General features: G+C 35.9%; 1 protein-coding gene and 1 pseudogene across 2 annotated transcripts; both read left to right on the top strand.

Annotated features, from left to right (window-relative positions):
* The first annotated feature begins 20 nt into the window (after nucleotides 1-20).
* Nucleotides 21-1149, top strand: LOC149166046 (putative anthocyanidin reductase pseudogene; annotated as a pseudogene). The gene is made up of 3 exons (XR_016260111.1): nucleotides 21-358; nucleotides 455-621; nucleotides 817-1149. The product of XR_016260111.1 is annotated as a putative anthocyanidin reductase pseudogene (transcript).
* LOC149166045 (putative anthocyanidin reductase) lies at nucleotides 1125-2016 on the top strand. Its single transcript, XM_089431269.1, has 3 exons — nucleotides 1125-1257; nucleotides 1473-1677; nucleotides 1778-2016. Exons 1-3 carry the CDS (start codon nucleotides 1161-1163, stop codon nucleotides 1920-1922), a joined length of 447 nt encoding a protein of 148 aa, XP_089287395.1. The 5' UTR covers nucleotides 1125-1160; the 3' UTR covers nucleotides 1923-2016.
* The last annotated feature ends 24213 nt before the right edge of the window (nucleotides 2017-26229 follow it).

Below are 26229 nucleotides of genomic sequence, written 5' to 3'. Positions count from 1 at the left end.
TAGCCCCACTCTGCACCAAGACGTGCTTAGTGATGACGAAATACGTTGAGGGGTTGTTGTGACCAAATGCGGCGAGAAGAAATCAGTGGTTGGAGCAGATTTTTGTTCAACTCACTCACTCCTATTTATTTGATTTCAGATTATTCATGAAACCCACACTTGGAAAGGCTATTGGATATTTAAGTTGCACTCAGCCTCTCATTTTGCAACTTGCATCATTGGAGAAAAATGCAAAGCCACGAAGGTGGAGAGGGCATGAAGGTTTGCGTTACAGGAGCAGGAGGGTATATCGGATCATGGCTCGTCAAGAATCTTCTCCAGAGAGGCTACACTGTTAACGCCACCCTCAGAAACCCTAGTACGTAATACGGAGATTCTGCTCGCTCTTATTCATTAATTAATCACTTTGTTTACAGATTAGGTGTGAGCTATTCTCATATTTTTGTGCATGCAGATGACAAGGCAAAAACTGGGCCTCTGCTGTCGCTGCCTGGTGCTGCAGAGAGACTGAAGCTCTTCCAAGCAGATTTAAGCGAAGAGGGCGCCTTCGATTCCGCGGTGGAGGGCTGTGATGGGGTGTTCGACGTGGCCAGTCCTATGGACTTCTCCAAGCCTTCTGAGGTACTTATTATGCATAAATTTCTATTAACATTTGATTTGTGAAGTACGAAAGGTATTAAAAGGGATTTAACAGCGTATAAATTTTATATTTCTTGCGACTTCATTAATTTTCATCTTGATTTATGCAATTTAACTTGTCTTTCTCAAAAACTTTTGAGAGATAATCCTGATAAAAAGTATAAAATTATGGGACAGGATGATTTTGTTCAGCCTGCTTTGAAAGGGGTATTAAATATATTGAAATCCTGCTCGCGCGCTAAATCGGTGAGGCGTGTGGTTTATACTTCCTCGGTGGCAGCAGCTTGTCCGCTGAGTGAAGAAGGGGAGCTTATTACTGGCTCCAGTCTCGACGAGTCAAACTGGACTCCAGTGGAATTCATGCGCAGGAAAGCCGGCCCTATTAGTGTACGTATATACAGTGTGAGTAGTATGGTTGAATTTGCATCTCAAATATGGTGTAACTTACATGTCGTGCTTATCATGCGTGCAGTTCTATTGCGGAGAAAGCCGCCATTGAGTATGGATTAAACAGTGGCCAAATGGAGGTTGTGACAATTGGACCGGGTTACGTTGGTGGGCCAGCCATTATCTCAACATTTCCGTATTCATGTGGTGAAATATTAAGCCCCATTACAGGTATGTAGTCATTTTATTATATGTTCGTTAAAAATTTTGAGGTGTTTGCTATGGGGCTTCTTGTGAAGGTGAAACAATCAAACCAGGAATGGGGAGAAGGCGAATGATAGGACATTTCTATTTGAGTTGAGGAGAGGGTTTGGCAGAAAAATATGTAAAATACTTTAGTTTAAACTTTAAAACACTAAGGGCAGCATGACAATTTCGGTTCACAGGCCATCATGAAGCATTGAAATTGAGTGAGTCGTTTCTGGGATCAATACCGTTAGTTCATATTGAGGATTTATGTGAGGCTCATATATTTCTGATGGAGCAACCAAAAGTACAAGGTCGACATATTTGCTGTGTTACCTCTCTCACCGTTTCTCAGTTATTGGACTTCATCCATAAGCTCTATCCACATTTTACTCCACAATTCAAGTATGTAGACTTCTCCCATTGTGTAGGGTCTTTTTAGTTATATTTTTAGGGATTTTTGTTTTTTTTTAATAAGGTGAGGCAACTCGGTTTATCATGACAGAGGCGACGGTGAAGATGATAATGGTGTTCGTGTTCCTGCTTCTTCGAAGAAACTTTTGGATATGGGGTTTTCATTCAAGCATGACGTGGCAGACACTTTGGATGACACAATCAAATCGGCTCAATCTTATGGACGACTGAAATAGTTTTGACTGATAGATAGAATTTGTGAATAATATTGTTATGTTATATGGTTTTCACTGAGAATTTGTGAAAATATTGTTATTTTTATACTTTTGACAGAAGAATATTGTTATTTTATAAATACATTTAGATAACTCATTAAATTCATATTTTAGAATAAGTTTTAGAATTTCAATTTAATTATTGATAATTATTAACTGGATGGTAGTTCCTTAACTTTTGTGGAAAATTTTAGAATATTTTTAATAGTAATAATCATATATTAAAGCTAAAGTTTTATTTCAAAAGTAGTATATTTTTGGGTATGTTTTAGTAGTAAACTATAATATTGGCCCATGGTTTGTAACAAAACTTATGATCTTTATGATTAGAATTTTATTATATGTTTCTTAAATGTATATATGCTTAACTCATATTATTTATTTTTCATAATTAATAATAATAGTGTTAGGGAAAATAAAGTTATAATTTAGTTAATTTTTTATATATATTTTTAATCTTCACAATATGAAATGCATCATGAAGTGGTGTTATGATGTCCATCTACGTTTACCAATCATTTGATTTATAGAGTTATACAATATATTCGTATTGATTAGATTTACAAATTTTATTTATAATTTCCTTTGCTATTAATTTAGATGTTAATTTTCTTTTGTGTATTTGTATTATTTTGATTTTTTTAATTATATAACTTTTAAGAAAATTAATGAAGTTTATTTAAAAAAAAATGATTGGAAACCTATTATTATTATTATTATTATTATTATTATCCAATTTTAAGGTCAGGGTGAATCCAATTGGTGTATGAGACCTCTTTGTTTACAAATTTTATTTATAATTTCCTTTACTATTAATTTAAATGTTAATTTTTATTTTTTTAGTGTATTTATATTATTTTGATTTTTTTAACAGTATAACTTTTAAGAAAATTAATTTAATCTTTTCTAATTTTTTTTAAAAATGGAAACTTATTATTATTATTATTATCCAATTTTAAGGTCACAGCCAAGACACACACCAAATTGATGTATGAGACCTCCTTGTTTGTTTGTGGGACAAGCTACTAAGGCATACATACTCTACCCTCTCTGGTTTTGAACCTGTGACCTCTTAGGAAGAAACACATGCTCTTAACTAGATGACAAATATGTCTAATTATAACTAGAAACATACTTTAATTTAATGATATAATAATATTGTTAAACTCACACAAAATTAATAGGAAAAATTTAGATAACTAGTGTGATTTAATATTATTCACATGATGTACATATAATTACATTTGTGTGAACCTTGGTTTCATATTCCAAAATGTTTCTTGGATTTATATGATTTTTGAAATTCTTCCACACCAATCCTAATGGATTAGGTGTTCATTCCCCTCCTTAATCGAAAGGGGTGTATATGAGTCCAAGAAGAGAGTTGGTGATTGAAATTAGATTGCAATATTTTTTTCATACATATTTATGCATTCAAAGTGGAAAAAGTGGAAGAATCAGCGCATGGGGCCGTTTTTACTAGTGGGACCCAGTTTGGCAAAATGGGGTCTGAAACCTTTCAGGAGAATTTTGAGGCATCAAATGATGTTATTTTTGTTAAAAAAAATGTTACTTTAATGTCACACCTTTTCATGCTATTCTACAAACAAATATCTTTCCAACAACACAATAAATGTTTCAATCAAAGAATGTATGCAAAAGTTATGACACTTAGAAATTGGCCTTCCTCTTTTCACACCTATAATTTGGGAGGATGTCGCGTCATCCCCCATTATTCATGGAAAAATGGGCTAGCCACATGATTGTGATGTAAAAAACCCTAGAAGAGTCTACATTGTCACTTTGGTTAAGAGTTGACGTAGTCAAACTTTACCATTAGTAGGATATCAGGTTGTGTTATAACCAAGCCATTAAGAGGAAGAGACATTTCATTCTTTTGAGTGCATTTGTTCCATAGAGAGTGAAAAAAGATAAGAGGGATATGAGGTAGATCACACAAAGAGGATTGTGCACTGTAGGAGCTAGCAGGCAACAGGTCATACTTCTTTATACCTGCAACCATATTTCGAGACGGAGAAAGAGAGCAGAGCGTCATGAACTTCCAACTGATTTTCCTCCCAAAAAGGTTTCCTAGAGAATATGTTGTTTATTATGTGTTTGTTATTTTATTTTTTATTTTTCCATTCTCTATTTTCTGCCTAATTTCCATTTGCATGCATGCACTAGTTATAGTAAAATCTACAGATCTAGAAGTTTAATAAAATTGTAATAGTGTAGAATTTCATATTTTTAATATAATATTATCATATTTCTTTTGACACACTATAAAGTGGAATATCCACGATAGTTTATGGATCACTTAGAATACAAAAATGCATGGAAGCCAATGGCTAGATGTGCTCAATAAAATGGTGGTGTTTAAGAACACAAACTAAAAGAGGTAGAAGAACCAAAAGTTTCTATTGGTGGTGGTTTAAGCTTGACCACTAACTCTGGAACTAAAGCTCGAAGTAGTTCTTAGAAGATTTTGAATTTGGATAGAGGATGAAGTCTTCTTCGAAGCGAAAATGCTCCCTAAAGATGGCTTGAAGATGAATTTGATGAAACCACAACTGAAGTATTCTATCGATGGGGTTTTAAGGATGACCACCAAGCAAAAACATGCTCATGGAGCATGACTCTATCTCTCGCTGAACTCTGAATCTGGCTATGGCAAAATCTAGCTCTATGCTCTATTAGTTGGCTTTGGTTTAGGCTATGGCTCAAGCTCGCTTGATAATTTTTTAATGTTACTAGTTGACTATCAATTCCCTCCTGTCAAATACAAGCTGAGAGGATGAAGATATCTCCACTGCAAGATATGTCAATAATTGAGACTGAACTGTGAGGTATGACCTATATATCTTCTTCATAGTTGAAAATCATTTCCATGAAGCAATCCATCCAAGGTAAATATTTTATCTTGCATGGGTCTTATGTCTAGAGCATCTATCTAAATTATGAGTGTGTTTTCCACAATGCTTGCAAGGTTGAAGATCAAAACAATGATCGTTCACATGACCAAACTAATCACAATGTTTCAATTTGACACTTCCATGTGGTTGTGAAGAGAAGAAGGTGAAGTTGATTTTTCTTGAAGAAATCAAACACTTTGAAACTTGATGGGTTTACAATAGTCTAGGATGTGAAAGGAAACATCCTTGCCATATCCTAGACTAGTTCTTTCCTGTTGTTAATAACTACTTCCTGAGGTTTGATGACGAGCTTGGGAAGTACATGTTGAACTTCATCTTCATTTAAATCTATTCCTAATCCATCATCGTCAATTTGATAATGTCTTAACTAATTATTGGAGTCTTTCTAAGACTCAAAAAGGGAGTTGTTTTGAACAAAAACTAATCCGTAATTCTAATTCTTCTATTATATTTCATTTCACTAAAGCAAAAGGTCAAGTTGTAGAAACTCAATCATCTCTTGACCATCTTGTAACCATGATAGAATATTGAAGAGAGTGACTTTTCCTATTTTGATTGTATCATAAACAATATAGTGTATTAGAGTGTTTTGTAAATCTAATAATCGATTGATTTTTGTCATTTTCTCAACAACTTAGATACAACACCAACAATAAAATAATAAAATAATCCGTGTAAAGTGAATAACCAACAAAGTCAATGGAATATTGCTTTGAAATCGATTTACAATGCTTCAATCACAAATTAAAAGAGGTTGAAGATCTGAGGCATAAAATTATGCTAAGGCTTGGCTATATAAAAAAGGTTGCACTTCAACCATCTAATCCCCAATTCTCATGGCCACGGCCACTTGGCTATGTCCAATGAAAATCGGTAAATTTTCGCTTTTCTCATCCAAAAATAAAAGAGGTGTAAACACACCATAGAAAAACTAATTTACAAGAAAATATTTTTGATAAGAGAGCTCACAATTCTATGCTATTTTCAATTTCAAAAAAAAAAAAAAATATTGCCATTATATATCCCTTCACCAGTACAATTCCATAGAAACATATGTCAATATGCCATGGATATCTTCTTCTTGAATTTGCAAAATAGTTGAGATCTAACCATTCCAAGGAGACTACAAAGGCCACCGATAATTCTAAGACAATGCAGAAAATCAATACTTTCCAGCTTACCCTTTAGACTGTAATCTGCTAATTGTGTGGTGAAATTGAGGAAAAAAGGTATTGAAACTGGACGGCATGTAACATATTTAGAATGTTGATGTTGATTAAGAGTTTTGGTGTAAATAATATGAGGAAAGGGATACCAATGCGAGGGACTAGGCACGATTGAGACTAGCCATCATCCTTCATACCATTAAATCATTCAAATAAGCATTTCTTAGATGGATTGGTCCATTATTTCTCAATGGAAATGTGCACCAACACATTTTAGGGTTCAACCCCTACTCAGTTTTCCTATACCACAAAGCGCAACCTTCAACCTCCATATGTGCAACAATTGATTCGCGCCCGGGACAAACAGGTTTTGTACTGCAGATGTTAAGGGAGTAGCACTCCCACATAGATATGTGAAACTTCAGTGACTCTCACAAATTCTTTATCCACATATATAAAAATTACAACGGAGTTAAGACACATTAATCTATAATATCAAAACCACAAGCAATACCCCATTGTAAAGCGACCAACCATATTAAAATCGTAGAGAGAACACGACCCATCTCATTTGTTGCATTTAATTTTCAAGACATAACTGAATCAACTTGAAGGTGAAACATTGGTAACCGATGCATCGACACACTGACATTTAGATTGCTACCATACGCAGTGGAATCGTTATGCAAAATTTGGTTGCTTTGTTGTTAGATCTTGCATGCACCACAATGACATTGCGTATGAGATAGTCTTCAACTGAGGCAGTAGTAAACAATGATTGACCAGAGTTTCTTTTGTTTTTTTAGAATATGGCCGATCTCATTTGTTGCATTTAATTTTCATGACATAACTGAAGCAACTAGAAGGTGAAACATTGGTAACTGATGCATCGACACACCTGACATTCAGATTGCTACCAAACGAAATGGAATCGTCATGCAAAATTTGGGTGCTTTGTTGTTAGATCTTGCATGCACCACAATGACATTGCGTATGAGATAGTCTTCAATTGAGGCAGTAGTAAACAATGATTGGCCAGAGTTGCTTTTTTTTAGAGGATCAATTTGGTTACAAGATCAAAATGATGCCCCGACAATGAAATCCTTGATCAGCAGCTCATGCTCAAAGGCTCGAAGCCTCTTTCTCATGGACGTTATTATAAATTAGGTTGTAGATCTGTTTCCATTTCCTGAGAGCACTTGGAATACCCCACCCAATTCCAACGTGATCTGGAGCCTACATGGAGAAAACCACGCATGTTTGATTAACAGGAAAAACCAAAAAGGTTTTGTAACTGCAAAGACTGCTTTAATCTAGGAGGTGGAGAGACAACTAGGTAGGGTGAATGAACCCAAAATTATGTACCAAGTCAGGGACAATGATAGAAGTTACGTATGTCACACAAAGCAATCAGACGCCCATATAAGGGTCATCAACTTCTTACGGCGGACATTGTACATATTGATTATAAAAGGATCCCCTAAGCATACAAGTGCAAAAATTTGGAGGTGCGGTTGGATGAATGTCGACAATATCCCTAGTATGTTGCTGTCCAATTCTTATAGAAATGAGGCCAGGCAGGCATAGTTAACATGCATGTTTCTAATATGGGTAATTTTGAGTGCCATTACATGAAACATGACAACCATGTTGGAATTTAATTCCAACTGCAACAGTGAACAGCTGGACAAGAATCTGATCCACAGTAAATACTCGAGGGTGTTCAGTGCAGCAAAGTCGCCTTTGATATTTTTGCACATTAATATGCATTAAAGTTTCAATTGAATTCCCCTGCAGAGAGCCGACTTGATTTCTTGAGAAAGGCATCACCACCTTACTGCATTCAATTCACAGATAAGCGTTAGAAGATATTTTAATTATTTTATTGTTTAAATCAGATATGTTTTAAACATATAAATGTAATGAGCGGCAGTAGTGATTTACCCCTCTGCAAAAAGTAGCGCAGCAGCGCTCGAATGTAATTTCTGTTGAATGTGAAAAGAATGTGTAGCAGCATGAGCTCACATGAATGAAGCTTTTTGCATAGCAGTGCAGGGACTGAAATGTAAGGTCAGCAGCAGATTGATAGAAAGCAGAAGAGAGCACGCAGCAGCGTGAAGATAATACTTGCCAGATAGTGAAACGCACAGCAGTGCACAGCAGGAGTAGATGCAACAGCACAACAGAGAGAAAAAAGTGAAAAATGCACAACAGTGCAGATATTTGAATGGAATTTGTTTAACAGATGTTTATTTGTGTGGAACAGAAGCGTTCCTTGGTGAATCTGTTTTGCAATAGAAGTTGTGAAATTCCCTCAGTATGAGGAAGACAAATCTGTAACAATTAGTTTATTTTTAATAAACACAAGTTAATTTTTCCTGTTGCTGTTACACCGTAACTCAAAAAATACTTGACGTCAAAAATTTACGTTGCTGCAACACCACGAATAGCGTTGCTGCAACACAAGTTACAGCAACTGAAAAAAAAAATTGTGTTGCTGAAACATCGTTTCCAGAAAGCGATTTTCTGTTTTTCTGTGCAAAAACAGAGTGCAAAAACAGAGCAATTTTTTGTCTGTCTGTTATGGAATTTATCAGAAAATTCCAACATGGTATCAGAGCTAGTCCAGGCTCTTTGAAGTGTCAAAGAAGCTGAAGGAAAGATTTCTTGCAGCAGCAACTTCTCCAGCAGCGTGAAGACTCAGCCAAGAAAGAATCTAAGGTATTTTTCAAGAATTTTTTCTGTGTTACTGTTGAAGACAGACAGTGATTTTCAAATACAGTCAAGTATTTGAAACATAATTTAAAAGTGCAAGGAATGACCAGCGTTAGCACTAGCATGGGTATTTTTAATACTCAGCTCCCACTACTTAATGGGAAAAACTATGACTATTGGGTAATAGTTATGAGAGCTTTTCTTTTCTCAGAAGATTTATGGGAATTTGTTGAAGATGGTTTTGAAAAACCAACAAATGATGATGAGTTTAATAGCTTAACTCAAGCAGAAAAGGAGCTGTTGAAGAACTATAAGAAGAAAGATGCTTTGGCCCTCTACTTCTTGTATCGAGCAGTGAATGAAAGTGTTTTTCCACGGATAGCAGCAGCTATGACATCCAGAGAATCATGGGAAACTCTCAAGACTGCCTATCAAGGCATGGAGAAAGTGAAGATAACAAAACCTCAGTTCATTTTGGAGAAAGCTTGTGATAAAAGCTTAGAGAAAACAGTGAATGATAAAATCTGTTTATCTCGTGATGAAGGTGATGAGGAGATGGCTGAAGTTCATCCCCAAATAGCGGTGCCAACACAAGGGTAGCAAGTCACACCCTTGAGGAGAAATGAATGTGCTTCTCCAAGCACACCACAAGAAGCAACAAATGAAGGTATGAATTCTTTGTTTGTTTTATCTAGTCATGTTGATGACCCTGTTTATTTAGAAGATGGAGTTAAAGATAGGAAATGGACAGAACCCATGAATGGGAGAAAGGAATTAAAGTTCCTTGAAGATCTGTTTAAAGAGTATGGAGTTCGATATGTAACTCTTGCCAAGATGGCTGAGATGGGCTTCACTGCCAAAACCCTTGTCAATATGACAGAGGAAGAGATTGAAGATTTGATGAAGACCCTGGAAGAACTCTATCATATGAATCTTCCTATAGGGGAGATATATGGAATTAAATCTGTTATAAGAGCAGAGAAGGAGCAGGTTGCTGATATTCTGACCAAACCATTGGATCAGAAAAATTTCGAATTTTTGATGAAGTGTCTGTGTATGACTGATAACCCAGCAGTTGAAATTAAGGGGGAGTGTTGGAATTTAATTCCAACTGCAACAATGAACAGCTGGACAAGAATCTGATCCGCAGTAAATACTCCAGGTTGTTCAGTGCAGCAAAGTCACCTTTGATATTTTTGCACATAAATGTGCATTAAACTCACAGAATTGAATTCCCCTGCAGACAGCCGACTTGATTTCTTGAGAAAGGCATCACCGCCTTGCTGCATTCAATTCACAGATAAGCGTTAGAAGATATTTTGATTATTTTATTGTTTAAATCAGATATGTTTTAAACATATAAATGTAATGAGCGGCAGTAGTGATTTACCCCTCTGCAAAAAGTAGCGCAGCAGCGCTCGAATGTAATTTCTGTTGAATGTGAAAAGAATGTGCAGCAGCACGAGCTCATATGAATGAAGCTTTTTGCACAGCAGTGCAGGGACTGAAATGTAAGGTTAGCAGCAGATTGATAGAGAGCAGAGGAGAGCACGCAGCAGCGTGAAGATAATACTTGCCAGATAGTGAAACGCACAGCAGTGCACAGCAGGAGTAGATGCAACAGCACAACAGAGAGCAGAAAGGGAAAAATGCACAGCAGTGCAGATATTTGAATGAAATTTGTTTAACAGATGTTTATTTGTGTGGAACAGAAGCATTCCTTGGTGAATCTGTTTTGTAATAGAAGTTGTGAAATTCCCTCAGTATGAGGAAGACAAATCTGTAACAATTAGTTTATTTTTAATAAACGCAAGTTAATTTTTCCTGTTGTTGTTACACCGTAACTCAAAAAATACTTGACGTCAAAAATTTACGTTGCTGCAACACCACGAACAGCGTTGCTGCAACACAAGTTACAGCAACTGAAAAAAAAAACTGTGTTGCTGAAACACCGTTTCCAGTAAGCGATTTTCTGTTTTTTTGTGCAAAAACAGAGTGCAAAAATAGAGCAATTTTTTGTCTGTCTGTTATGGAATTTATCAGAAAATTCCAACAAACCGTGGCTCTCTTGGTTAGGCATAGAGGCAGTGATGAGCACAGATATCGGATAAATGTGTAACAGACAAAAACCTTAGGTGAAAGAAAATTCAAACTTACGCTCACACACAGAAACAACCATGTTAGAACAAGGTTGACAGGTGTTGGAAGAACCCAGGCTGGGGCCGGATGGTTGTGTATGGAGCAGATGAAACACTTGAGTGTTACGGCCAATACGTTAAGGGAATTACAAGACGAGTATTCATATTTGTGAGAACACAAGTCCGGGATGACAAACTTTAGAGAAATAATAGGTCTCTTCTTTGATATGTGCACAGGAAAACAGGAATGGGGACACATGGGTAGAGGGACAATTCAAGAAACTGGTCTTTCATTCACTAATATACATGGATATGACTGTTACTATGCTAGGCAATTTCTGAAATACAATCTTAGTAATGGATCCCCTTGATGATGAGCACCACAAAACTAATGGTCATGGAAGGCCACACATTATGGATTAATTTTAAGAAAGGTAGAATATGCTCGCTCGAACCATGTTAAAGTGACAAAAAATTTATATGCAAAATTTAAATGACTCCTCTGATTCAATATTATTGAAAAGATGCACATATAAATATATTTATCTGACTCTTGATTTCATATTCCAAGAGGTTTCTTGGACATCTATGCTTGCTGGTCAGCACCAACCTTAATGGATTAAGCATTCAATAATTAAAGAACACTTTAAATTATAATTTTTGTTGAGAGGAATTGGGGCAGATGTTGTGCCTTACATTTACATCAAAAAATAAAATAATACATGCAATAAAAAAATTAAAAATATTATTAAAAAAAATATCTTTCAATATACACAATAAATATTAACATCTAAAAAATATTTTAATGCTTATCACTACTAAAATACTTCAATGTCCATCTTAAATAACATAATTTTACATCAATTTTTTAGAGAGAGATAGAGTAATTGAATGTAAAGTGTTCATAATTTCATCCATAATTGATTACTATTCAACATGACCAATGTGTGTAATTTATTCATTACTCAATGTGGAGTTGATACGTGACATTTAAAATAATATTGATATTAAACCACACTATGAGGGAAATGTGAAATTCCTCTATTGTTCAACACAAAGTACAATTGGTATTTAAAAAAAAGAAATATTAATAAAAATCATATAGTTTTTTGGTAGTTATTCATAAAGTATTTCAATTTTATTATTAAGTAACACAATTTTATATCAACTTTACATATGGAGATTTAATGTAATTGACACTAAAAAATATGAGAGAGAGAAATGTTTCATATAGAACATTCAGAAACATATTAATAACAAATTTTCTCTCTTGAACGAGTATTAGATATATTACCCATGGTATATGAAATACACAAAGATGTCTTCCATATATAATAATGGAAGAGGCCCATGGTTATCTAAAAATAGCTATGATAACTCAACACATAAGAAGTCCTACATGATCTTACAACTCACAATAGTTGGAACATAAATAAGAGGAGCATTGGAAATACCAATTCTAACACACCCTTAAAGTGAAACATAGGAAGTAAACATAAAAATTAGGTACCGCAAACAAGACTTGATAAAGTACCCAACCACAAACTTTCATAAGTGAATAAAAGGATAAAAATGCGTACAAAAAACTCCTCTCCAAAAGAAAGAAAGATGTCAATGCTCAAAACATGGAGATGAAATTTTATCCCACAATGATTATGAAAAGGAAAGGAAAGAAGCTTACTCCAATTAGGGAGTACCAAAATTCTGAAGATGAGAGTCAAGGATCCTCAATGAACTTGGTTAAACTTTGAAATAGAATATGTTGTAGATGCATAAGAAAGAAAAACACTAACAATCACCTCATAAAAGCTTCAAATAGGTGTTAATAAAAAGTTAGAACAAAGTCTTCAAACATAAGAAACCACCATCAATGATCAATGGAACAATGAGGCTTGTAGATACTTAAAGGTTCAAACATGAAGTGTGACGTACTCAAATTGGAGGAAAATAAATTAATTAGCATAGATTTCCTGCTTAATTTGCTTTTACTACAAAATATGATCAAAACATGTTATAACTTCTACTTTAAAAAATTGAACACTATCACCATCAATACTTATTAAACATAAATAAGAAAATACTATCAACAAGGCATTGGGGAAACATGACTTGGTTGATCAACAAAATAGGCTCTATTCATCATCAAACTCCCCCCTAAACACAACTGAGGAAGGTGCACTAATAATCAATGACAAACAATAAGAACTTTGTATGATTGTTTGATCGTTGATATACAACAATATGAAGTCTATAAACAATTATTCAATTGATTTTGTGTTCATTCATCAATCCAACTGTATTCAATCCTAATAGTTGTAGATAGTCCATAGTTGAGTCTTTCACATCATCTATGCACTAATTTGATTGCATAAGTACTATGTTTTTGATTCCTAGGTAGAATCCTTTGAGACTAAGGCTCAAAATGTTTCTTTTTAGGGTCAAATCTAGGTGCAACAAGAGGAGGAGAACCATGTACATCAACAACTCTATCATCTGTAACAACATTTTTAGCCATCTTATCAAGTTTTGTAACACAATCACTAGGGGTTGTTCTTCTAACAATGCACTCTGAAATCCACCTACAATGAAATATACCCTCTGTAACAACATTTTTAGCCATCTTATCAAGTTTTGTAACACAATCGCTAGGGGTTGTTCTTCTAACAATGCACTCTGAAATCCACCTACAATGAAAGATACCCTCTTGAATTAAATGAGATAATATGTAGGTGGCGCAGAAAAATTAATAGCATATCAAATTTTTCTCTAAATGTTTTCACTTTGGACGCAATAGGACTAAAAATTCCCTGTCGACTTTTACCATTTCATCCTCTGATATATGCCATTCTGCCGAGTAGTCTAGAGACAATATCGATATATTTTCTTTCAAAGTTGGCTGACACAAATGCATGTCATGAGGCACAATCATATTCTCACAAATAACAAGGATACAATCAAGATCATGAAGGGTGGAAAAAGGGTTAATAGTAAGATAGGGTTAAACTTCCCATAAAACTCATTGAAATGTACTTAGACCGATGGTTCTAATGTGGAAACCAAAGAGTGATAATTGCTGCACCAATTTAACAAGAATGCCCTGCAGGATGCCGAATAACAACCACCTCCGGAATTGAATTTTACACCAAAAACTATATAGCTATTGAATTTTACACCAAAACCTATATAGCTAATGTAGCTATCAGCATAGATTTATTTCAGCATAGATTTATTTTAGGTACTGATCTAATATGAGTTTAGAAACATTAAATTTTTTCAAATGAGAGTACAAAATACAAATTATTAAGAGTTGTTTTTTTCTATATATAAATTAGTTAAGATAGATATTCAATAGCTTATTTAAATGTCTTTTTAAATATTTTTGAAAAGTGTAAAAAATTTTGACTTCTCATTATTTTAAATATATTTATTTTTTTGTAATTATAGCCTTTGTTTTTTCATTTAGAACATAAGTTTTTTTAAAGTGGCATTGTTTTTGTAATTATAAGCTACATTATTTTTATATTTAAAACATAATTTTTTTTGAAAAGGTATTTTTTTGTAATTTTAGGTTACTTTATTTTTCTATTTAAAACATAATTATTATTTTAGATGGACAAACAAACTTACACATTCCTATATCCTCTAACTCACCCAATTACATCTTAGGTGAATAACCGATCTAAAATCCACAATCTGGAAAAGCCGTGAATAACCGATCAAAAATCTATGGGCAGTGGTCTGACAAACATGATGTGGACACGATGAACAACAATGTAGGTCTCTCCAACTAGTGTTGCGATCCAGACATGCCAAACAGTATTCGATATTAACTAGACTCGAAATTAGCGATCTAGGGTTATGAATGCTAGTTTCAAGCCCTAGTCGGCCAATTTAATAATATCAAAATGAAAAGTCCATATCACCACGTACTGACCTGCAGCACTTGAGATACGCAATTAACAAGATATCAAGTTTGTGGGTTGTGCAGAACTTTACACTAGTCGTTGCTTTAATGAATTGAGCAACCACTGATCTAATAATCCATGTTGAGCCGGTAACAGTAATTGATGCAAGCAGCCCCCCTCCCTGGCATATATTTACTGTTGTAGCTGGTCTGCTTGATTCAGATTTCACTCGTTATCCTGGTTCTGACAATATGGAGGTTCGATCTGGTGCCTCAAGAAAATAAATGTGGGCAGGTACATTGAGCCTTAACCAGCAGTGGAGGAGAACTGCCGTATCGAGAAAATCCAAATAGATTTAAAATCACCTGAGCACATCTATAAATCTAGGAAAAAGATTGAAACCTGTAACAAAATAAATAAGAATTAAGTAGGGTAGACAACACTTGATTTCATACTTTAATACTGTGAAAGAGTATCAAATATATTATTGATAGCATATGAAAAATATATCTTCCAAGAAAATGCTTATAGTTATTAAATATAGTTATGAAAATTCGCATATAAGAAGGAATGGAATTTTCTTAACTCAAATTCAATTATGGCAAGTAAGGCGATGGATGTGGATAATAGTGACAATTTAAGTAGTAGTAACGGTAACAAATTTCCATGTATGTGTGTGAGAGTGCCTAATTCAATTATGGCAAGTAAGGCGATGGATGTGGATAATAGTGACAATTTAAGTAGTAGTAACGGTAACGAATTTCCATGTATGTGTGTGAGAGTGCTTGTGCATATTTTAATGTGGAAAATGTTTCCCATAAATAATATATTTGAATACCAAAGTAAATTAAATATTTGAATTTCAACTATATATTTATTTGAAAGTTATGGTAAATGAGCCAAAGGGAAATCTGGTTTTAGGAGAATCACTCAACTATTAACCATATTATTACTCTTATGATCATTTAGAGAGGAATGTTGCAATAATAAAATTTATCTCTTTTATTGTTTTGTTGACTTAGTTCTTCAAGATAAGTTATTGCATAGACTTGAAGAAAGAAAATATTGGTTCCTCTCAAGTTGAGGGTTGTTGTGACTAGGCTATAGGAGAATGTTATTTCCAAGCTTAAGACCACCAAGGGTTGGTTTGAAGAAATTAAATGTAATATTAGGTTAAGCAAGAGTGTCCCCTATCTCCTACCCTTTTTGCCATTTATATTCATAAGCTGGAAGAGTGTTTGTTTGGAAACTGCAGGATGAGATGACCGCATGCTCGTTGGTATGGTCATTACTCTTCTCCTTTATGATGACGATATTGTTCTTCTATCCATAAGCCATGGTGATATCAACAAACAACTTAGAATCCTTTATGATTAGTGCTTCAAGATGGGTATGAATATTAATACCAACAAGACTAAAGTCATGATAATTAAATCTAAAATGATTAACTATGATCATTTCAGTTAGGATAACCATTACTTGGAGAAGGTTTCTACATATAAATACTTAGGTACTTGCATTTATCATCATCTCAATTAGAATTATAGCATTGTAAAAAGGAGAATAATAGGTTGGAAATCTTATTATGAACTTGTAAACAATTGTAAGTCAACTGATCTTTGGGTATGGAGGGAAAAGAAGTTGCTCTTTGATAATCTTGTCACCCCTATTATTTTATATGCATGTCAGGTTTGAAGTTGTAGTATATCTAGAGAATCTTGGAGGAAGATCAAGATGATCCAAAATAAATTTATAACCTACAACTTCAAGATTAAAAGAATACTCCCCATCCTATCCTCTTGATTGAAGCCATAGTTTACCCCATTGATAGCATGGTTATATTTGGCTATCTAATGTATAAGAAGAAGATTTAAAACATGGAAGCCAAAAGGTTCCCCAAAATTGCTTCTAACTCTATCCAAAATCCCCACCTCGAGCTCAAGTGAGACTTGCATAAAGATGCCCGGTCTTGGCTCGACCATTAAGGCATAAAGGAGGAAATCATCTTAGAGAATAGGATAATATTAAAAATATTATTATTTCCAAATTTGAGGATAAGTTATGGGATGATAAGGAGTTAGAGGGGAAAAAGAAGTTAAGGTATTATAAAGAGGTGATCAACCTCAATCTTGCTAACCAGAATTATCTTTAAGTCTTGACCAATGCTAAGAAGAATATGAACATTGTGAAGGTAAGAACTTATTCTCATGAGCTTCCAAGTGAAAACAGACATTGGGTTATTCCCAAAACACCTTGGTATGAAATAGTATGTCACCTTGGTGATACTAAAGGGGTTGAAGATAAAAAACAATTTATCCTAGATTGCCCAATGCTTACTCACATCAATTCTCATTTCCAAAACCTTTCACACTCTACCAACCCTCTTGACTTGTTAAGTCAAAAAAACTATGGTGATCTAGGAATGCCTCTATGCCTTCTTTTTTATCATAGAAATAAAATATGAAAGAGTCTCAGTAAATATCTTACTTTCTTAAGGTTCCATATACCATATTGGTCTTAGTAGACATTAGAAAACACTTGATTTAATACTATGAAAGAGTATCAAATATATTATTCACAGTATATGAAAAATATATATTCCATATATAATAAAGAAAAGGCTTATAATTATTAAATATAGCTCGCATAACTCGCGTATAAGAAGGAATGAAATTCTAATCACCGAGGATCAATTCTCACAAGTAACATGATGGATGTTGATAGTAATGACAATATAAGTAGTAGTAACATTAATCAATTTGAATGTATATGTGTGAGAGAAATCCTCATCACCCAATTTCAATTCTTACAAGTAACATGATGGATGTTGATTGTAATGACAATATAAGTAGTAGTGATGCTAATAAATTTCTATATATGTGTGTGAGAGTGTGTGTGTGTGTATAAAGGAGAGAGAGATATATTTATTGTATGGATATAACCATTTTAATGTGGAGAATGTGGCCCATAAACAACATATTTGTATACCCATGCGAATTAGAATATTTGAATCTCAACTATATATATATATATATATATATATATATATTTGAAAGTCATGGTAAAAGAGCAAAAGGAACATCTGGTTTTAGGAGATATCACTCAACTATTGGCCATCTTGTTACTCTTACGATCATTTCCCAAGGAATGTTGCAATAATAAAATTGATACCTTTTATTGTTTTGTTGACTTTAGGAATCTTTTGACAGATAAGCTATTGTAGAGACTTGAAGAAAAAATGGTTCCTCTCAATTTGAGGGTTGTTGTGACTAGGCTATACGAGAATGTTATTCCAATATTAAGACCATCGAGGGTTGGTTTGATGAAATTAAATGTAATATCAGGTTAAGCAAGATTTCCCCCATCTCCTAACCATTTTAGAATCTATATTCATAAGCTAGAAGAGTGTTTGGAAGTTGAAGGATGAGATGATTGCAGGCTCGCTAGTATAGTCATTACGCTTCTCCTTTATGATGACAATATTGTTTTTCTAGCCATAAGCCATGATGATCTCGAAATGCAGCTTAGAATCCTTCATGATTACTGCTCCAATATGGGTATGACTATTAATACCAACAAGATTAAAGTGATGATAATTAAATCTAAAATGATTAACTATGATAATTTCAGTTATGATAACCATAACTTGGAGAAGGTTTCTACATACAAATATTTATGTACTGACATTCACCATCAACTTAAATAGATTTATAGCATTGAGAAAAGGATAATAGGAGGCTGGAAAGTTTATTATGAGCTTGAAAAGAACAGTAAGTCAAACCATATTTGGATATGGAGTGAAAAGAAGTTACTCTTTGAGAACATTGTCACCCCTATTATTTTATATGGATGTGAAGTTTGGGTTGTAGTATATCTAGAGAATCTTGGAGGAAGATTGATCTAATCCAAAAGAAGTTTATAACCTACAACCTCAATATTAAAGGAAATACTCCTTACCCTATCTTATTGATTGAATCCATCCTTTCCCCCATTAAATGTGTGGCAATGTTTATGTATTTGATGTATAAAAAAAAAACTTTAAAACTTGGAAGCCAAGATGTTCCCCGAAATTGCTTCTAACTCTAGCTAAAATCTCGAAATCGAGCTCAAGTGAGACTTGCATAAATATGTCCTGTCTTGGCTCAAAGGTTGAGAGATAAAGGAGGATATCATATTGGAGAATAGGATAATATTAAAAATACTATTATTTCCCAATTTAAGGATAAATTATGGGTTTATAAGGAGTTAGAGGGGAAAACGGAAGTTAAGGTATTATAAGGAGGTGATCAACCCCAATATTGCTAACCATAAGTATCTTTCATTCTTTGCCAATGCTAAGAAGAATATGGACATTGTGAAGATAAGAATTAATTCGCATGAGCTTCCAAGTGAAACCATACATTGGTTTATTCCTGAAACACTAACAAATTTCAAGGTATCATTTTGAAAGGGATGGGTCCAACCCTTAAGACTTTCGGGTTAATGATAAAGTTGTTGATTGGATTTTTACTAAGCGGTGGTTGGTTGACTTTAATGTTGTGGTACTGGTGTTTTATTGAGACAAGGACATGTGTCCAGGCCTCAGGCTTTGTTCCTTCCCGCTCCTTCTATGCCCCGAAACCCTGACTGTTCATTTAATTTACTATGTTCGTTTTGTTGTGCCACTATGCTGTTGGTGAGGTCTTCGGTTCTGCAACACGAGGGTTTTCTTTGTCACTTGTTTGAGGTTTCGCTTTCACTGTGATTGGTTTGCAATTTAGTGAGGGTTTCTGCCTACGGATGATGTCTCGGCCTATTCTGTGCTCAACTTCGAGACCTAGGTGTGGAACCCTTGGTATCGGTCTCTGTTGCCAACTTTTGCTAAGATATATTTGTGTTTTCATTTGCAGCTTTAGTTTACTTGTCTCCCCTCCATGCGCTGGCTGCACAGGTTGATTATCTGTTTGGTTTTGTTCTTGTCTTAGGTTGCGACTATGGAGTTGCTCGGCTTTCGACTTCCACTCGACAGTCTTCCGAAAGGTAAGCTCTCTTTCTATGCTAGTTGTTATTACTTTGTTTTTCTCAGTTGCTCACAACATCTACTCCTCGTGGCAGTGAGCAACTCTGTGGTTGTGATCTTGGCTTCATGGCTCCTCTGTCGGCTTACAGAGGCTCGGCTCTACCTTGGTAAGTCCTCATAACGCTACCCTCTATTCTGGTTGCACTTTGTTAACATAACAGTGGTTTGTTTCTCGTGGCTAACAACTTGTTCGTTGGCCAATATAGGTGATCGGCGGGCTTGCTCATGGCCTTCATGCCGTGTCTCCTATGCCTGAAACAGGTAGGGTTGCTCCTTGGTGTCTTCCTATTTGTTTGGTTGAGGATTTACTGTTCATAGGGTTTATGAGTCTTTCGTGGTAGTTTGGCTTGGCTCTGCGGTTTCTTGGCAGTATGCGTGTGGCTCCACTATGTATTTGTGACTTTATTGTTTGTAGTTATTTATGTATTTAAACGGTCCTGCAATGACCTCACAGGGGTTTGTAGTCTCGGTCGATTCTGTTCTATTATTGGTCATTGAACAACCCACTGTGGTGCTCAGCTTTTGACAAATATATATATATATATATATATATATATATATATATATATATATATATATATATATATATATATATATATATGTTGTAAATTTGATTGTTTAAATTTTGCAAAGGAAATTGGGAATGTAATCGTTTCTGTACCTGAGACTTGTCCCTGTGGATAATGGCTTTCTCGTTCCTTCATATATTTTCTCTGCTTGTGCTGCTACTTGTCCAGGAGTTCTCCTCGCTCTGGTGCTTGTTATTCACATGTGTGTATGCACTTTTCTTATGGAAAAGAAAATAATTTAACAGTATTTTGTAGGAAAAATTCTAGAGCTGTAACATGAATGGATTAATATTTTTGTCTTCAGAAAATGTTTCTGTGTGTTCTCTTCATTCAATTCTCTAATGGAAAAAGATTACATTAGTTGTTTTCTCCTTTCATTTTGTAGAGAACACTGGACAGTTAGCAAACTGCCAGTAGTTATATTATATGGTTACATAAAATGGTTTTTGAATAACTGTCTTTTCTTGCTTTGTAAATTATTTAAAAAAAAAAAAAAGTAAAAATAAATACGTAAGCAAACATTAACATTGGCTGAAACAGCCATTCCTAAGAAATGAAAACTAATGAAAGTCAAACTGTTTGAAAGAGACAAACTCCCAGCCATGTCCTCCCTGAGATGGATGCTTCTGCATCAGGCTTCTGGGGTAGGTGAGAATTCATGGCTTCGGGCCGTGAGCTCCTCGATAGAATACCCTGCACGTTGTATCTGTCCTACATCAAGCCACAAACTATCCTCAATAGGGTGGTTCTTCCACTTGACGAGGTACTATAGGTACTCCATCCTCCGAGTCCGCCTGGCCACCTGTGTGTCGAGGATTCCTTCGATTTCAAGTGGCTGAGCCAAAGGCATTTGTCTCATCCACGAACTACTCCTTTACTGGGTGGCCCGCTTTGGCTGTGCCGAACTGTCCTCTTACAGACTGTCAGTGTATGGGAATAAATCTGCGACATTAAAGATGGGTGATATTCCTATACCTGGAGGCAATTTCGGTTCATAGGCATTTGTAGAAAACTTACACAGAATTTTACAAGGTCCAATTTTTTTGAATTTTAGCTTATTGTCTTCGCCCTTAGGAAATCTCTCCTTGTGCAGATGCACTAGAACTTGATCCCATACATTAAATTGTACCTCACGTCGTTTCATATCTACTTTCTGTTTGTACCTCTGATTATTGTCCTGTAATTTCATCTTCACCTGCTCATGTAGGTCATTAATTGCTCTTGCAAAGTCTTCCCCCTCAACACTTCTTTTCTCTAACTGTCCCAAATCCCGTAGCTCATGCACTCCTCGGGGATGCATTCCACACAAGATCTAACAAGGACTACTTCTTGTGCTTCGATTAAGTGAATTGTTGTAAGAAAATTTGGCTTGAGCAAGTACACGATCCCACATTTGTGAATTTTCTCCAACTATACTCCACTGCAGGTTTCCTAAACTTCTGTTCACCACCTCCGTTTGCCCATCAGTCTGTGGGTGATAAGCAGAGCTGAAATTTAACTTCATGTCCAGCTTTTTCCATAAGGTGCGCCAGAAATGCCCTATGAATTTCACATCCCTGTTGGAAATTATGGACTTGGGTAAGCCATGTAGTCTAATGACTTTGGTGAAAAACAAGTGTGCTACATGGGTAGTGTCAGTGGTTTTCCTGCAAGGGATAAAGTGTGCCATCTTCGAAAATTGGTCCACCACCACCATGATGGAATCAAAACCTCATTGTGTTTTGGGCAGACCCAGGACAAAGTCTAGACTGACTGAGTCCCATGGTCTATTTGGAATAGGCAAGGGTGTGTATAACCCTGTGGTCTGACTGTGCCCTTTTGTCAACTGACATATATTACACCTGGTCACATACCGTTGTACATATCCTTGCATCTTTGTCCAGTAACAAAAATGACTGAGCTGATCCAAGGTCTTATCAATGTTGAAATGTCCAACTAGACCTCCACTATGTTTTTCCTAGATGATGTTCTCCCTCATCAAAAATTCTGGGACACACAACTATCCTCCCTTGAATAACAACTCCTCTTGCAAGTTATAGTCCAACCGTGAACTATTTTTCCTGAACAATGGATTCTAGCAAGCTTCATAAGCCTCCTTGAAATCTGCACCTGTTTGATACAAGTCCTTCAGGTGTTCAAATCCCAACACTTGTATCAGGCTCTCCTACAAGAGTAGAACTCTTCTACTTAGTGCATCTGCTACCTTGTTCGCTTGACCACTGATATGCTTCAATACGAATGTAAAGCTCTGTAAGTACTCCACCCATTTTGCATGTTTGTGATTCAGCTTATGTTGCTGCATAACATACTGTAATGCAAAATTATCATAAAACAAGACAAAATCATTACCCAATAGATAATGTCTCCAATGCTTCAAAGCTTGGACGACGACATAAAACTCCTTGTCATAAGACGTATACCTTTTCCTGCTTTCATTTAATTTTTCACTGAAATAGGCTACTGGTTTGTCTTCCTAGTTGAGTACAGCTCCAATGGCTGTACCACTGGCATCACAACGAACTTGAAAAAGTTTGTTGAAATCAGGTAGCCCCAAAATTAGCCTCTTAATGATCTTCTTCTTCAATATCTGGAATCTCTTCTCTGCAGCTTCAGCCCACTGAAAAGGTTGACTTGTCTTCTTCATTGTATCCAACATAGGTGCGCAGATTCCATTAAAATCCTTTATAAACTTGCGATAGAAACTTGCCAAGCCATGAAAACTTCAAACTTCCAACAGAATCTTAGGGGATGGCCAGCCAAGTATCGCTGCAACTTTTTCTGGGTCCATTTTCAGCTCATTTTCTGCAATCACGAAACCCAAATAGACTAACTCCTTCTGAAAGAAAGTACATTCTTCATATTTATCAGCAAATTTTGCTGCAACTTCTCTAGAACATATCGAACATGTTGAAAATGTTCCTCCTTGGTCTTGCTGAAAATCAATATATCATCAAGATACACAATCACAAATTTCCCAACGAACTCTTTCAACATCTCATTCATCAGGCTCATGAAAGTACTAGGGGCGTTACTCAACCCAAATGGCATCACAAGCCATTCATACAGCCCTTCATTAGTTTCAAAATCTGTTTTCCATTCGTCCCCTTCTCGGATTCTAATCTGGTGGTATCCACTCTTCAAATCTATCTTCGAAAAATATGCTACCTCGCTCAAACAGTCCATCATGTCATCCATTTGTGGCAATGGAAATCTATATCTGATCGTAATTTTGTTTATTGCTTGTGAATCTGTACACATTTTCCACTCGCCTCCTTTCTTGGGAGCTAGAACTGTCGGAACTGCACACAGGCTTAAGCTTTCTTGAATCAGTCCCTTATCTAGCAACTCTTGTACCTGTTTCCTAATCTCCTTGTTGTCTTTGGGGCTCATCCGGTAAGCAGCTTTATTATGTAAACTAGCTCCAGGGATGAACTCTATGTGATGACTGATACTCCGCATTGGTGGCAATTTATCTAGTAGATCATCCACCATAATGTCGTTGAATTCCTGCAACATTTCCTGGATTTCTTCAGGTAAATCAGAAATTCCTGTGTGTAACAACACTGTTCTTGGTCTCCTTACAACAACATACTTCATCTTGTTATCTTCAATCTATTTCAGAAATTTTTTTCCACCCACCAGTAATACTTTTGTTCCACTAGTCTCTGTTGTTTCTTCCTCCTTGATCGGTACTAGCGTATGCTTAATCCCATCTTTAACAAACTTGTAATAGTATTTTTTTCCCATCATGAACAACTTTTCGGTCATACTGCCATGACCTACCTAGCAGAATATGACACACGTCCATGGGCATGACGTCAAAAATCACTTTGTCCCTATACTTGCCAATATGCAACTCCACCTCACACTGCTCATCGACTAGCGGTTGGTGACCTTTCTGTAACCACAACACCTTATAGGGAGTTGGGTTCTTCAATCGTTTTAAACCCAATTTCTCCACCATCCCTATTTCAACCAGATTATCAGTGCTTCCACTGTCTATAATCAGTTTGTAGCATTTGCCATGTGACTTGCACACAGTTTGGAATAATGCCTTGCTTTGGGTTTGTTCAGTTGTTTCCTTTGCCAGTTTTAGCAGTACCTTGTTCAAGACTGAGGCCTCTCCTATCTCAGGTACATCCTCTACCTCTTTAGGCAGTGCCTCTCCTTCTTCCTTCTGAGCAACATATGCTCCTCTTTGACCAACATGTTCTCCTTCAGGACACTTAAAGGATCTATTCCCCCACTTGTGGCACTTGTAGCACTAATAGGTAGCTCCTCTGCCTCTACCATTTCCCCTTCCTCTCTGGTATGGCCTTCCTTCCTTAGTGCTACCTTCATTTTCTGTTGTCCTTGATGTCTTCGAACTACTGCCCTCTTCATTGTTGTTGGTAGTTCTTCCTCTGCCAAAGAATTGTCCTTTCCCTCTGCCAGTTCCTTGTGATCTCCTGGAATTCTACTTTCTTGTGATCTTTTCCCCTACCTTTAAGGCACTCTGGTATGCTTCCTCTATGGTTTTTGGACAAAGAATACTTATCTCGTCCAATATCTCCAGCCTTAGGCCATTCACAGACATTGTTGTCTTTTCTATGGTGTCTTCAGTATAACTAGCTCTCAAATTCAACCGATAGAATTCTTCAATATATTCTTTCACCGTCATTCCTCTCTGCTTCAAATTTTGTATCTGTTGATGCAGAGAAATCTGGTAATCTTTGGGAGAAAACCTGCCCTTCATCTTGGCAACCATTCTGGTCCACTTTTTAATTCGTAACTTATTCAATCTTCTCCTCTCTGCTTGGACACTGTCCCACCATAAGGTCGTGTGTCCTTTCAACTTGGTCGTAGCGAATTTAACTCTCCTATATTTACTGACCTCCTCACATTCAAAATATTTGTCCAGCTCACTAATCCAGTCCAACAGCACTTCTTTGGACAAATTGCCATCATAATTCGGAATTTCAGGCTTGGCTTACTGCTAGCCAATAAGACTAACCTTAACAATTTGATTTCAGGTCCTTCTTCATCGAATCCATCTGTTGTAACTACAGGTTCTTCTTCACTGTCATCCCCTACTTCCGGATCCCTTCTCCTTCTTGCTTCTACTGCCACCAAACAGGCATTCAGGATCTTAATCTCTTCCCTCAATCCCTCATCTACTACTCTTTGAATAGCTCTACCATGACCTCTTCTTCCAGCTTCTATTTTATAAGAAAATCAGTTAATTGTTCCTGCTCTGATACCAAAGTTTGATGGGTCCAGCCCTTAAGACTTTCGGGTTAATGATAAAGTTGTTGATTGGATTTTTATTTAGCGGTGGTTGGTTGACTTTAATGTTGTGGTACTGGTGTTTTATTGAGACGAGGACATGTGTCCAGGCCTTGGGCTTTGTTCCTTCCTACTCCTTCTATGCCCCGAAACCTTGACTGGTCATTTCATTTACTATGTTCGTTTTGTTGTGCCGTTATACTGCTGGTGAGGTCTCTGGTTCTGCAACACGAGGGTTTTCTCTGTCACTTGTTTTAGGTTTCACTTTCACTATGCCTAGTTTGCAATTTAGTGAGGGTTTCTGCCTGTAGACAATGTCTCATCCTGTTCTATGGTCGGCTTCAAGACCTGGCTGTGGAACCCTTGGTATCGGTCTCTATTGTCAACTTTTTCTAGGCTATATTTGTGTTTTCAGTTGCAGCTTTAGTTTACTTGTCTCCCCTCCATGTGGTGGCTTCACAGGTTGATTATTTGTTTGGTTTTGCTCTTGTCTCAGGTTGTGGCTATGGAGTTGC

Source organism: Pinus tabuliformis, chromosome 5_1 (genome assembly GCF_031772625.1).
Source record: "Pinus tabuliformis cultivar Carrire ecotype Pingquan chromosome 5_1, CPIR1, whole genome shotgun sequence".
Taxonomy (NCBI): domain Eukaryota; kingdom Viridiplantae; phylum Streptophyta; class Pinopsida; order Pinales; family Pinaceae; genus Pinus; species Pinus tabuliformis.
This window is presented reverse-complemented; position numbering and strand designations above follow the sequence as displayed.

Coding starts and splice junctions, on each gene's coding strand:
- LOC149166045 (XM_089431269.1), top strand. CDS start 1,161: ATGGAGGTTGTGACAATTGGACCGGGTTACGTTGGTGGGCCAGCCATT. Junction 1,258..1,472: donor AATATTAAGCCCCATTACAG/GTATGTAGTCAT, acceptor TTCGGTTCACAG/GCCATCATGAAGCATTGAAA. Junction 1,678..1,777: donor CATTTTACTCCACAATTCAA/GTATGTAGACTT, acceptor TTATCATGACAG/AGGCGACGGTGAAGATGATA.